This window comes from Hyperoodon ampullatus, assembly GCF_949752795.1.
Source record: "Hyperoodon ampullatus genome assembly, chromosome: 2".
In the NCBI taxonomy this organism is placed as follows: Eukaryota; Metazoa; Chordata; class Mammalia; order Artiodactyla; family Ziphiidae; genus Hyperoodon; species Hyperoodon ampullatus.
In genome coordinates, this window is record NC_136915.1 from 9,647,634 (window position 1) to 9,659,971 (window position 12,338).

The 12,338-nt window shown below is 41.1% G+C and overlaps 1 protein-coding gene across 3 annotated transcripts in view; it reads left to right on the plus strand.

Annotated features, from left to right (window-relative positions):
• Positions 1 to 12,338, plus strand: part of VPS13D (vacuolar protein sorting 13 homolog D) — a gene marked incomplete at its 5' end in the record, with an annotated part of 242,440 nt that overhangs the window by 144,061 nt on the left and 86,041 nt on the right. For all 3 annotated transcript variants that reach the window (XM_079697300.1, XM_079697301.1, XM_079697302.1), the window contains 2 exons: positions 6,838 to 6,972; positions 8,129 to 8,296. In XM_079697300.1, coding sequence (XP_079553426.1) covers positions 6,838 to 6,972; positions 8,129 to 8,296 — 303 coding nt within the window. The remainder of the gene's footprint in view (positions 1 to 6,837; positions 6,973 to 8,128; positions 8,297 to 12,338) is intronic.

Below are 12,338 nucleotides of genomic sequence, written 5' to 3' on the forward strand. Positions count from 1 at the left end.
AAGGATTAAAAAATAAGTGAGAAAATAAAATAGAAAGTCCAGTAAATTGCATTTATATTAAATTATTTTAATATAAAGGCATTTCAATTCAGTGGAGAATATATAGATGTTTTAATAAATGATATTGGACTAATTAGATAGCCATATGGAAAAATATAAAATTAAATTTATTATTCACACTCTGTATAAGAATAAATTCCAAGTAGATTAGAGATTTACTGACATTATTAGCATGGAAAAGTGTTTTTACATTGAAAAAAAGAAGAGTATTTGGCATGCTCTCTAAAATCTGAAGTGTCCATCATGTTAAATAAAAATATAATTGGAAAACAGACCATATCCAAAAATTGTTAATTGGAAAATAGACCATATCCAAAAATTGTTAACTGGCTTATAGCAGACCCAAACCAGCTGAGAACTACAAGAAAAGCTAGATTGAAAAAAGCCCAAAAGTCTGTTTGAAGGTATTGGAAAGTTACCAAGAGAGCCAGTACTTGAGGGGCCACGATTTATGAGACGAAGGAAACTCGATAAGGTGAGCCCAGCATTTACTCTGGTTTTATTTTTGAGACAACTCTAATTTGTAAGTGGTATAAGGAGAAAGGTAAATAAGTCAAGCAGAAAGCAGCTGCCCAAAGTCAGAGAATCCAAGGAAAGCTTCGGGCAGTCTCACAGGTCTGGCCAAGCAAAAGTGAGACTCCATTGCTATTGAGAGAGCTGGTAATTGAGGGGCTCAGATCTTTTTTTTTTTTTTTAATTGAAGTATAGTTTATTTACAATGTTGTGTTAGTTTCACACGTACAGCAAAGTGATTCAGTTATACATATATTCTTTTCCATTATAGGTTATTACAGGATATTGAATATAATTCCCTGTGCTATACAGTAGAACCTTGTTGTTTATCTGTTTAGTTTGTACCTGCTGATCCCAAACTCCTAATTTATCCTCCCCCGACCCCCCCTTTCCCCGTTGGTAACTACAAGTTTGTTTTCTATGTCTTTGAGTCATTTGTATCATATTTTAGATTCCACGTATAAGTGATATTATATGATATTTGTCTTTTTCTGACTTCACTTAGTATGATAATCTCTAGGTCCATCCATGTTGCTGCAAATGGCATTGTTTCATTTTTTTTTAAATAGCTGAGTAGTATTCCATTTGTGTGCGTGTGTGTGTGTGTGTACACACCACATCTTCTTTATCCATTCATCTGTCGATGGACATTTAGGTTGCTTCCATGTCTTGGCTATTGTAAATAGTGCCGCTGTGAACATTGGGGTGCATGTATCCTTTCGAAATAGTCTTCTCTGGATATATGCCCAGGAGTGGGGTTGCTGGATCATATGGCAACTCTATTTTTAGTTATTTAAGGAATCTCCGTACTGTTTTCCATAGTGGCTGCATGTATTTACATTGCCACCAACAGTGTAGGAGGGTTCCCTTTTTTCCATACCCTCTGTAGCATTTTTATTATTTGTAGACTTTTTAATGATTGCCATTCTGACTGGTGTGAGGTGGTACCTCATTGTAGTTTCGATTTGCATTTCTCTAGTAATTAGGGATGTTGAGCATCTTTCCATGTGCATTTTGGCCATCTGCATGTCTTCTTTGGAGAAATGTCTGTTAAGGCCTTCTGCCCTTTTTCTGATTGGGTTGTTTGTTTTTTTGTTATTGAGTTATATGAGCTGTTTGTATATTTTGGAAATTAAGACCTTGCTGGTCTCATTGTTTGCAAATATTTTCTCCCAGTCCGTAGGTTGTCTTTTCGTTTTGTTGGTGGTTTCCTTTGCTGTGTAAAAGCTTATGTTTGATTAGGTCCCATTTGTTTATTTTTGCTTTGATTTCTTTTGCCTTGGGAGAGTGACTTAAGAAAACATTGCTACGATTTACGTCAGAAAATGTTTTGCCTATGTTCTCTTCTAGGAGTTTTATGGTGTCATGTCTTATATTTAAGTCTTTAAGCCATTTTGAGTTTATTTTTATGCATGGTGTGAGGGAATGTTCTCACTTCATTGATTTACATGCAGCTGTCCAGCTTTCCCAATACTACTTGCCAAAGAGACTGTCTTTTTTCCACTGTATATTCTTGCCTCCTTTGTCGAAGATTAATTGACCGTAGGTGTGGAGGGGCTCATATCTTACAGAGAAGGGACAGGCAGAACAGAAACCCCAATAGTCTGAGCTGTTTTGTTTCTTGAAGCAGATGCCAATTTCTAAGTAGTCTGAGAGAAGCCAAGCAAAAAGTAGCAGCCAAGAGGCTAACTAAATAGATCTTTTAGCAGTTTTATGGTGCTGGGGAGATTACAAGGGGAGGAATGGAATTGGTTTTCAGTTGAGACTGCTGAAGGACTATACCAAACCTTATAAAGATGGAAACAGACCAAGATTATCTTTACAAAGACTGAAAGCCAGCCTTGAAAACACTGATTGGATTAATAAGCCTCTTTAACTGCCTGCCAGAAACTAAAGACTCATTTAAAATCTATAAGTTTTTATACAGAGTGTAGCATTCAATCACAGATTACCAGGCCTATCAAGAGAAAAAACAGATGCTAGAAACAGACTCTAGAAACAGAGAAACCAGATGTTGACATTATCAGATACAGAATTTAAAATAAGTGTACAAGAAGTTTACCAGAAAACTATAATTTATATTTTGAACATAATCAGATAATAAAGGAATATTACAGACTAGAATTTTTTCACAAACATAGAAGAAAGAAATTTGGACAAAATGTTACCAAATCAAATATAGCAATGTATAAGAAGGAAAATACAGTTGACCCTTGAACAACATGGGGTTTGAACTGCATGGGTCCACTTACATACTGATATTTTTTTTTTCTGTAAATACAGCACTACATGATCATGGTTGGTCGAATCTGTGGATGTGGAACTGTGGATATGGAGGGCTGACTGTAAAGTTACATGAGAATTTTTGACTGTATGGGGGTTGGCACTCCTAACCCTCACGTTGTTCAAGGGCCAACTGTATATCATAACCAAATCAGGTTTATTCCAGGATTGTAAGTTTACTTTACATTTCCAAATAAATCATGTCATTCACCACATCAGCAGAATGAAAGAATTAAAAAATATGATTATCTCAATAGTTGCACAGAAGTCTTCTGACAAAATTCAGCATCCATTTATGATAAGAACTCAGGAAACAAAAAAAATAGAAAGGAACTGCCTTAATCTGATAAAGTGTCTCCATAAAAAAGCTACCCCAAATATCATACACAGTGATGATCTATTGAAAGCAGGGAAGGATGGCCATTCTCACCACTTCTGTTCACTGTTATGCTGGAGATCCTAGCCAGTGCAATAAATAAAAGGTATAAAGACTGGATAGGAAAATGAAAACTTTATTATTTGCAGAGAACATGATTACCTAGAAAATCTAAAAGGATATACAGCTAAGTTATTAGAATAAATAAGTAGATTTAACAGGGTCACTGAAGACATTGTACAAAAATCAGTTGTATTTCTATATGTCAGAGAAAAGGAAAATTTGAAGGATGTCTTTACAACACCATTAAGAGAACATCAAATACAGTATCATCTATTGCTGTGTAATGAATCATGCCAAAACTTAGTAGTTTAAAACAACCATTTTATTTGTTCACAAATCTGTGGGTCAGCAATTTAGACTGGACTTAGCTGGGTGCTGTTTCAGCTGGACTTACTTGTGGTTACTGATGTGGCTGCAGTCACCTGCCAGTCAGCAGAGACCAAAGGGTATATAAGATGACCTTACAACCATGTCAGGCGCTTGTTGTTGGCTGTCAATAGACCCCCTTCCACGTGGTCTCTCGTCTTCAAGGAAGCTAGTCTCAGCCTCTTCACATGGTGGAAACATCAAAAAGGGCGGAGTAGAAGCTCCAAGATCTCTCGAGGCCAAAGCTCAGAGGTTGCACATGTTACTTCTGCTGCACTTTATTGTTTGAAGCAAGTTATAAGGTCAGTGCAGATTCAGGTGAAGGGGAAATAGACTCTGCTAATGATAGAAGATGCAAAGAATTTGTGGCCATTTTTACTGTACCACAGATACCTAGGAATAAATCCAACAAAGTGTGTACCAGACCTCTGCACAGAAAGCAATTAAATATTACTGAGAGAAATTTTAAAAGGCCTAAACAAGTAAAGGGGTTCACCATGTTAATACATTGGGAGATTCAATATTATAAAGTTGTCATTTCTCCTCAAATTGATCTATAGATTCAGTAGAGTCTTGATGAAAATTCTAGCAATTTTTTTGGTGGCAGATTGACAGGCTGATTCTAAAATTTATTTGGAGATGAAAAGTGCAAAGAGTAACCAAGGTAGTCCTGAAGAAAAAGAACAAAGTTGGCGAGCTTACACTAACAGACTTCAAAATTATTATAAAACTATAGTAATTAAGACAGTGTGGTATTGGCAGAAGGCAGGGCAAAATGAAACACAAAGGAGAATCCAAAAACAGACACATATAAGTACATTCACTTGACTTATGACAAAGTTACACTGTACTACAATAAGGGGAAGGATGGCCTTTCAATAAATATTATTCAGTCGATTAGATACCCATGTGGGAAAAATGCTTCTTGATCTGTGCTTTAGAACATATATAATAATCACGTTCAGGTAGATTGTAGATTTAAATGTGAAGAGCAGAACAATAAAAATTCTATAAGTAAACGTATGGGAATATCTTTATGACCTTAGTGTAGGTGATTTCTTAACTATGACATAGAAAGTTCTTTCCATAAAGGGAAAGATTGTTAAGTTGGATTTCATTAAAACTAAGAATGTCTGCTATCAAAAAACACCCACGAGTGATAAGACAAGTCACATAATGGGAGAAGATACTTGCAGTATATTCATGAAACAGAAGACTGTGTACAGAATGTATAAGAAAAACTGCTACAGAACTTTAAGGAAACACAGACAATCCACTATGAAAATGAGCAAAAGACTCAAGTAGGAACTTAACAAAAAAGTATATCCACGAGGCTGATGTGTATATTATCAGGTGCTTAATCTCATCCTTCAACAAGAAGATGGAAATTAAAACCACACTGAGTTACCATTACACACCCATTAGAATATTTGTTTTTTAAAAAGCTATCTTTGGGACTTCCATAGTGGCGCAGTGGTTAAGAATCCGCCTGCCAGTTCAGGGGACACAGGTTCGATCCCTGGTCCGGGAAGATCCCACATGCCGTGGAGCAACTAAGCCCGTGTGCCACAACTACTGAGCCTGCACTCTGGAGCCCGCGAGCCACAACTACTGAACCCGCATGCCACAACTACTGAAGCCCGCGCGCCTAGAGCCCATGCTCCACAACGAGAGAAGCCACCGCGATGAGAAGCCCGTGCACTGCAACAAAGAGTAGCCCCCACTCGCCGCAACTAGAGAAAGCCCGCACGCAGCAATGAAGACCCAACACAGCCAAAAATAAATAAATAAATTAATTAATTAATTTCTAAAAAGCTATCTTTACCAAGTGTTGGTGAGGATGTCGCATAATGGGAAATTTCATAGACTGCTGCAGGGAGAGTAAGCCAGTTCAGCTGCCTTGGAAAACTGCTTGGCAGCATAGGCTATAAGGTTGAACATGTATGTTCTTTATGACCCAGCAGTTCCACTTCCAGGTAGATAATTCAAGAAAAATGCATACAAATGTGCCCCAAAAGACATGTCCAAGAATGTTCATAGCAGCATTATACATAATAGCAAAAAAATGGAAACAGCACAACTGTTCATCAACAGCAGTGGTTAAATAGTTTTATTCATATGTTGGAATACTGTGTAGCACTGACAGCTGTGTTTAAACTTCAGCTGTGTGCAACAACCTAGTGACTCTCACAGACTTAGTGTTGATGTCAGAAGCCACATACAACCAAGTCCATACTGATGATTGCATTTAGATAAAATTCAAAGCAGGAAAAACTCAGCTGTGGTGCTGGAAGTCAAGATACTGGTTACCACAGGCTTCCCTGGTGGCACAGTGGTTAAGGATCCACCTGCCAATGCAGGGGACACGGGTTTGAGCCCTGGTCCGGGAGGATCCCACATGCCGCGGAGCTACTGAGCCTGCACTCTAGAGCCCGCGAGCCACAACTACTGAACCCACATGCCACAACTACTGAAGCCTGCCCACCTAGAGCCTGTGCCCCGCAACAAGAGTAGCCACCGCGATGAGAAGCCCGCGAACCGCAACGAAGAGTAGCCCCCACTCACCACAACTAGAGAAAGCCCACGCGCAGCAACGAAGACCCAGTGCAGACCAAAAAAAAAAAAAGATATAAATAAATAAATAAATGTATTTTTTTTAAAACAAGCATACTGGTTACCTTAGGGGAAGAGGGGGTCTTGATGGGAGGTCCACAAAGAGGGGGTGATGGTATGGTGCTTCCAAGTTGGGGATAATAACCGACCTTCTGGTCTGCGTGGTGGTTACATGGTTGTGTTTACTTTGAGAAAAATCACTGAACCATACATTTGATTAGTACACCTTTACGTATGTGTGGTATGCTTCAGTCAAAAAGTAGAACATGACAAACATACAGATCCAAAACAGACCAGAAAGAATTATGCTGTGAAGCTAATAGTGTTTATTTCTATGTGATATATGTTACTTTGAGTGATATATCTATATATTTTTATATATATTCCTAATATTTTACTTTTATAATTACAGGGGAAAATCCTTATTTATTAATATCATAACCTTGACTCTCATTGGAAAGTTGACATGACTTGTAGCTTTCATGGAATTCAGAATTACAGTACCCTGGAAGGCCAGACCATCATATGGCTAAAGCATATTGTTGCCTTTCTCCCCTAACTAGGCCCTAAAAAGCACCTTGGGATTTCCATTGATTCGGTTTGAAGATGCCGTGATTAATCTGGATCCATTCACTCGGGTACATCCCTATGAGACCAAGGAATTCATCATCAATGATATCCTCAAACATTTCCAGGAGGTGAGCTTTGGAGCAGTACTTAGTGGCTGGAGCATAAGCAGAATGATTGTTTTAGTTGTTTGGGAATTCTGGTTACTGAGATGTCACTATTGACAACCCAGATGAACATTGCAGCTCTGATTGTTGTGTTATGGGTCACATCACAGCCCATGAAGTCCACGCACATCATGAAAATCTTGAAACAGTGCATCTGATTTATGAACGGATAATCTTGTCTCTCAGAACTGGTCTCAGGGGCTTCCACTAGATCAGTCACAATCTTAAGGGTTTAATTGAGGCTTTCATGACAACACAAAAGACTGTGAATGTGAACCCTGTTTGCCAGGCATGGGCCTACTTTCAGCGACTGCATCAGTGTTCTTAGAGCCTATGAAATCCTGCCCTAGAGCTGAACTTAAAAAGTTTTTATCAAGTTGGATATTTTCCATTTTGTATTTATTATCCAGACTGCAAAGACCAAAATCTAAAGCCAAGACGTACTCTTCGATGACTAGAAGGGTCAAGATCATATCAAATTTATTTGCTGTCAGAGTTAAAGTGTATCCTATGCGTGTTCCCTTCTCTCCTTCCTCCCTCCTATCTCCCCCCTTTCTTTCTTTGCTTCCTTCCTTGACCTCCCTCACCGGTGATATTTCCACTGCACTGTGAGGAGAGTGAGATAGCAGATATCCCTGGACCGTGGAGTCAGGCAGCGGGGGCACACAGGAAGTGGGGGGTTGCTGGGTAGATCTGAACGTGCCCACTCTATGCACCACCCGCTCGGCAGACTCTGAGGGGGCTCCAAGTCTGCTCCCTCCCTCACTTTCCTTTTAAAACTCACCCCGCTGCTGGCTAATTCCGTATTTGTAGAGCGATGGAAAGGAGAGTGTGCTATATATACTAGTAAGTATTTGTAAAGAGTTTTACCTGTTTCATAGCTTTTTTTTCTTCTTCTGAATGGCTTCGAAGAGTGTAAGAGTACTGAGAGTATTGGGAGAGGTTTAGGGCAGAGCTCACGAAGGGCAGGAGCTCACAGTTGATGAGAATTAAAGGGTGATTGTTGGTGTTGGTGGGAATGGAGGACAAGAGAGATTTCTAACCTTTTTGCTTGGGATGCTCGATCTGCCAATATAAACAGGTGCCGGTTTTCTTCTTCTTTCCCTGCTCTGTTTGACAGGAACTGCTCAGCCAGGCAGCTCGAATCCTGGGATCGGTGGACTTCCTTGGCAATCCCATGGGGCTTTTGAATGATGTTTCTGAAGGGGTGACTGGACTGATAAAGTATGGAAATGTTGGGGGCCTTATCAGAAACGTTACACACGGAGTATCAAACTCTGCTGCCAAGGTAAGGAAATAGAGGTGGAATTCCATTGTAAGTAGCCTCAGGAGTCATCTACATTACTTTAACTTCTTTTAGAGTTCATAGGTTGTGAGAAGGTACATACATGGCCTTGGCTTCATCACCCATGTGCCCTGCGTTCCCGCACCTCCAGTAACCCGGCCCCAGTCCATCAAGTGCTCCTCTGCAGTCTCTCCTCTTCCTCCTCTCGGTTCCCACTGCCTTCATCCAGGCTCTGGTTGTCTCTTCCCTCACCCACTGCCATAGCCTCCTGACTCCACCGCAGCTCTCACAATGCCGCCGGAATGAACTCGCTTTATAAAACATAGAACTTGATTGTGCCATTCTCCCGCCTAAAATCCACCCATTATTACCCACAGCTCACAGGATAAAGTCCAAACTGTGGTGCGACCTTCTAGAGCGAAGCACCCCTCTAAGTCATCTGAGTCCGGCAGCGGAAAGACAGCAGTGTAATTCTGCTGTGCCTTGCTGTGTAGCTGGCTTTTTTGTTCATTGGCCTCCTGTTTGGTGGACATCTTGTTATTCCGTAGTTTAATTTTTGGCAGGAGCCGATTTTACGTGTGAAGCCGGAAACAGGTGAACATAGTTGAAGGGGGGTTGCTATTTGATAACATGCAAAAGGCGTCTAAAGACTCTGCTTTCCTCCCCTTCCTGTCAGCTCGACAGAGTTTCCTTCTAGAGACTGACCGTTTCACAAATGAACCAGCATTGGGAGAGCGCCTGTGCTCCCCGCTTGTCTACCATAGAGCGTTGTTGTAGCAAAGTCATAGGTGCACTTGCACCGTGGCCACTAGGATGGTGGCTTCACCGTAGAGAGCCTTTCAGGTGCCACGTAGGAATTTATCTTGATGAGCAGGTAAGGAGGTAGAGTTGAACGGCAACATTTCTGTGTTGCATAGCATTCTTGGTGATAATGTGTGAACGTTGGAAATTTATTCCTGTTTTCCAAACTCTTTTCTAGAGCTGCTGGTTCTTTAGTCAGATCAGGTTTTTCAGTACAGGCAGATCTCATTTTCTTGTGCTGCACAGATAGTCCGTGTTTTACAACTTGAAGGTCTGTGGCGACCCCACGTGTCCAGCACCTCTGTCGGCACCATTTTTCCAGCAGCATCTGCTCACTTCGTTTCTCTGTGTCCCATTTTGGTAATTCTTGAAATATTTCAAACTTCTTCATTATGATTATATTTGTTATGGTGATCTGTGATCGGTGATCTTTGATGTTATATTGCAAAAAGATTATGATTCGCTGAAGACTCAGATGGTGGTTAGCATTTTTTAGTAATAAGGTATTTTTAAATTAAGATGTATGCATTATCTTTTTAGACATAGTGCTGTCGTGCACTTAATGACGGCGTAGTGTAAACTTAACGTTGTCTTCACTGGGAAACCAAAAAATTTGTGTGACTCACTTTATTGCAATATTCGCTTGATTGTGGTGATCTGGAATGGAACCCAAAATCTCTCCGAGATATGCCTTTGCTGGACTTACATTAAACCAGAACAAAATGTACTGTTTGGCTTGTGGTTCAAAATAGGCAACACTCTTTAACTTTTAGAGAAAGGGTGAAAGGTAGAGAGGCAAGAGACTTGCCATTTCTAAATCATGGTTTGGAAATGGACTCCGGGTCATAGTCTGAATGAGTGTGCACATTTCTGCCTTGAATCATTGCCTATGCTGCCCTTGGACCTTCACCCCTGACAGCAACATAAAAGTGGCACAGATTCCTCAATGTTCTTTTGCTACTAAACTTGATATAAACAGATGCAGTTAAAATATTTACCTGTATACACCTGTAATTTATATAATGTTGTACATCAGCTATACTTCAATAAAAAAATTTAGTTGTAAATGCTCAGTTTAAAGATTTTACTTAATTTTTTAAAACTCTAATTAGGGGCTTCCCTGGTGGCGCAGTGATTGAGAGTCCTTCTGCTGATGCAGGGGACGCTGGTTTGTGCCCCGGTCCGGGAGGATCCCACATGCCACGGAGCGGCTGGGCCCGTGAGCCATGGCCGCTGAGCCTGCGCGTCCGGAGCCTGTGCTCCGCAACGGGAGAGGCCACAACAGTGAGAGGCCCGCGTACCGCAAAAAAAAAAAAAAACAAACTCTAATTAACATAGGACAGTCTCTTTGGTTTGATAATTCCCTTCTTTATTTTTGTACCCCTGGGCTTTGTTTTCATTTGAAAAAAAAAAAAGGCACTTATGGTTTATTGAAAGGCCTTCCTCAGCCTGGAATATGCCCTGACTTTATAACTTACTATGAGAATAAAATGAGATATGACCTTATGAAAACTTTGTAAACATGAACTGAACAAGAGAAATGGGTTTTCACTTTGACTCTTAGGTTTACATCAATGTAAAATGTACAGACTTTAGCCACCAGGAAACCATTAATGCCTTGAAATGAAAGCCAGTATATTGTAGTCTACAGAAAAGGAGGGTCTCAGGCTCAGAGAGTGGGAGATTCACACTCCGTGTGGGCCAGTTTGGCTGTTAGGACCCTCTAGCTACCCTTGTGGATGAGAATGAAGACATTGGGAACTTAACTTGCCTGTGAGCTCTACACAGGTGAGACCTTCTGTGGGTTTCTCCAGAGTTTCTCTGCAACATCCCAGTGAAAAGGATTGGCGCTTTCTTTATTCTGGCTCATTCGGGGACATCTCATTCATCATCTTCTTCTGTTTCCCCTGGAAAACTGTTTTTGAACCTTGAGGGTCAGTATGACAATATAACATAAGCAGAAAGAAAGGGCAGCATACTCCTTACCTCCACCCTCACTCCCAAATCCATATGAAGGCCTGGGTGGCAGTGATCTTCTGTCTTGCTGGATATCATGCTTCATCTTGTTGGATTTGCATAAGGGTACTGTTTTCTAGGACCCAAGGCCTCTTGAGTGGGAACCCTACTCCCCATGTGGTCGGCATCCTTCTTCATGCTTTTTCTTGCCTTTAGTGAGCTAATCAGTATTGGCGTCACAGACTGCTACTCAGAGGAATTGCTATGTAATTTATTTTGATACCAGGAATGCTGGGTGTGTTATAACAATTAGTCCATATATCTATCACGAGAAAGCAAAGAGACTTAAAATTACCACTTCATTTTGGAAATGGTAGCTTCAAAAGCCAGATCTATCAGCTAAATGCCCATTCAGGTCATCTTTGATTCTGCATGTATGCAGTTTGGCCAAAGATCTCCATTTTCTTGTAGTTTTGTGGGTTGAAATCAGACCTTTAATGTTGCTTTGGGGGAATGTTTTGTTTGCTTTTCTGTGTACACAAGAAGAGTTTAAGGAAGTGCAAATGACCACAGTAATCAACTGTTGGCCTGTGGGAAGTATCCCTTTAAAGAGTGCCTGAGGGCTTCCCTGGTGGCGCAGTGGTTGGGAGTCCACCTGCCGATGCAGGGGACACGGGTTTGTGCCCTGGTCCGGGAAGATCCCATGTGCCGCGGAGCGGCTGGGCCCGTGAGCCATGGCCGCTGAGCCTGTGCATCCGGAGCCTGTGCTCCACAGCGGGAGAGGCCACAACAGTGAGAGGCCCGCGTACCGCAAAAAAAAAAAAAAAAAAAAAAAAGTGCCTGAGTTTCAGTGGTTAAAGAACGGGGTCAGACAAGACAGAACTGCACCTCGCCGAGCCCCAGCCAGCCAGCCCCACTTGGCTGCAAAGACCAAAGGGCTGTAACCTTGTTTTTTTTAAAAAAATAAATTTAGTTATCTAGCTGTCTAGCTATTTAGTTAGTTAGTTAGTTAGTTAGTTATTTTATTTATTTTTGGCTGCACTGGGTCTTCATTGCTGCGTGCTGGCTTTCTCTTGTTGTGGCCAACGGGGGCTACTCTTCATTGTGGTGCACAGGCTTCTCATTGCGATGGCTTCTCTTGTTGCGGAGCACGGGCTCTAGGCGCACGGGCTTCAGTAGTTGTGGCACGCGGGCTCAGTAGTTGTGGCTCCTGGGCTGTAGAGCACAGGCTCAGTAGTTTTGGTGCACGGGCTTAGTTGCTCTGCGGCATGTCAGATCTTCCCAGACC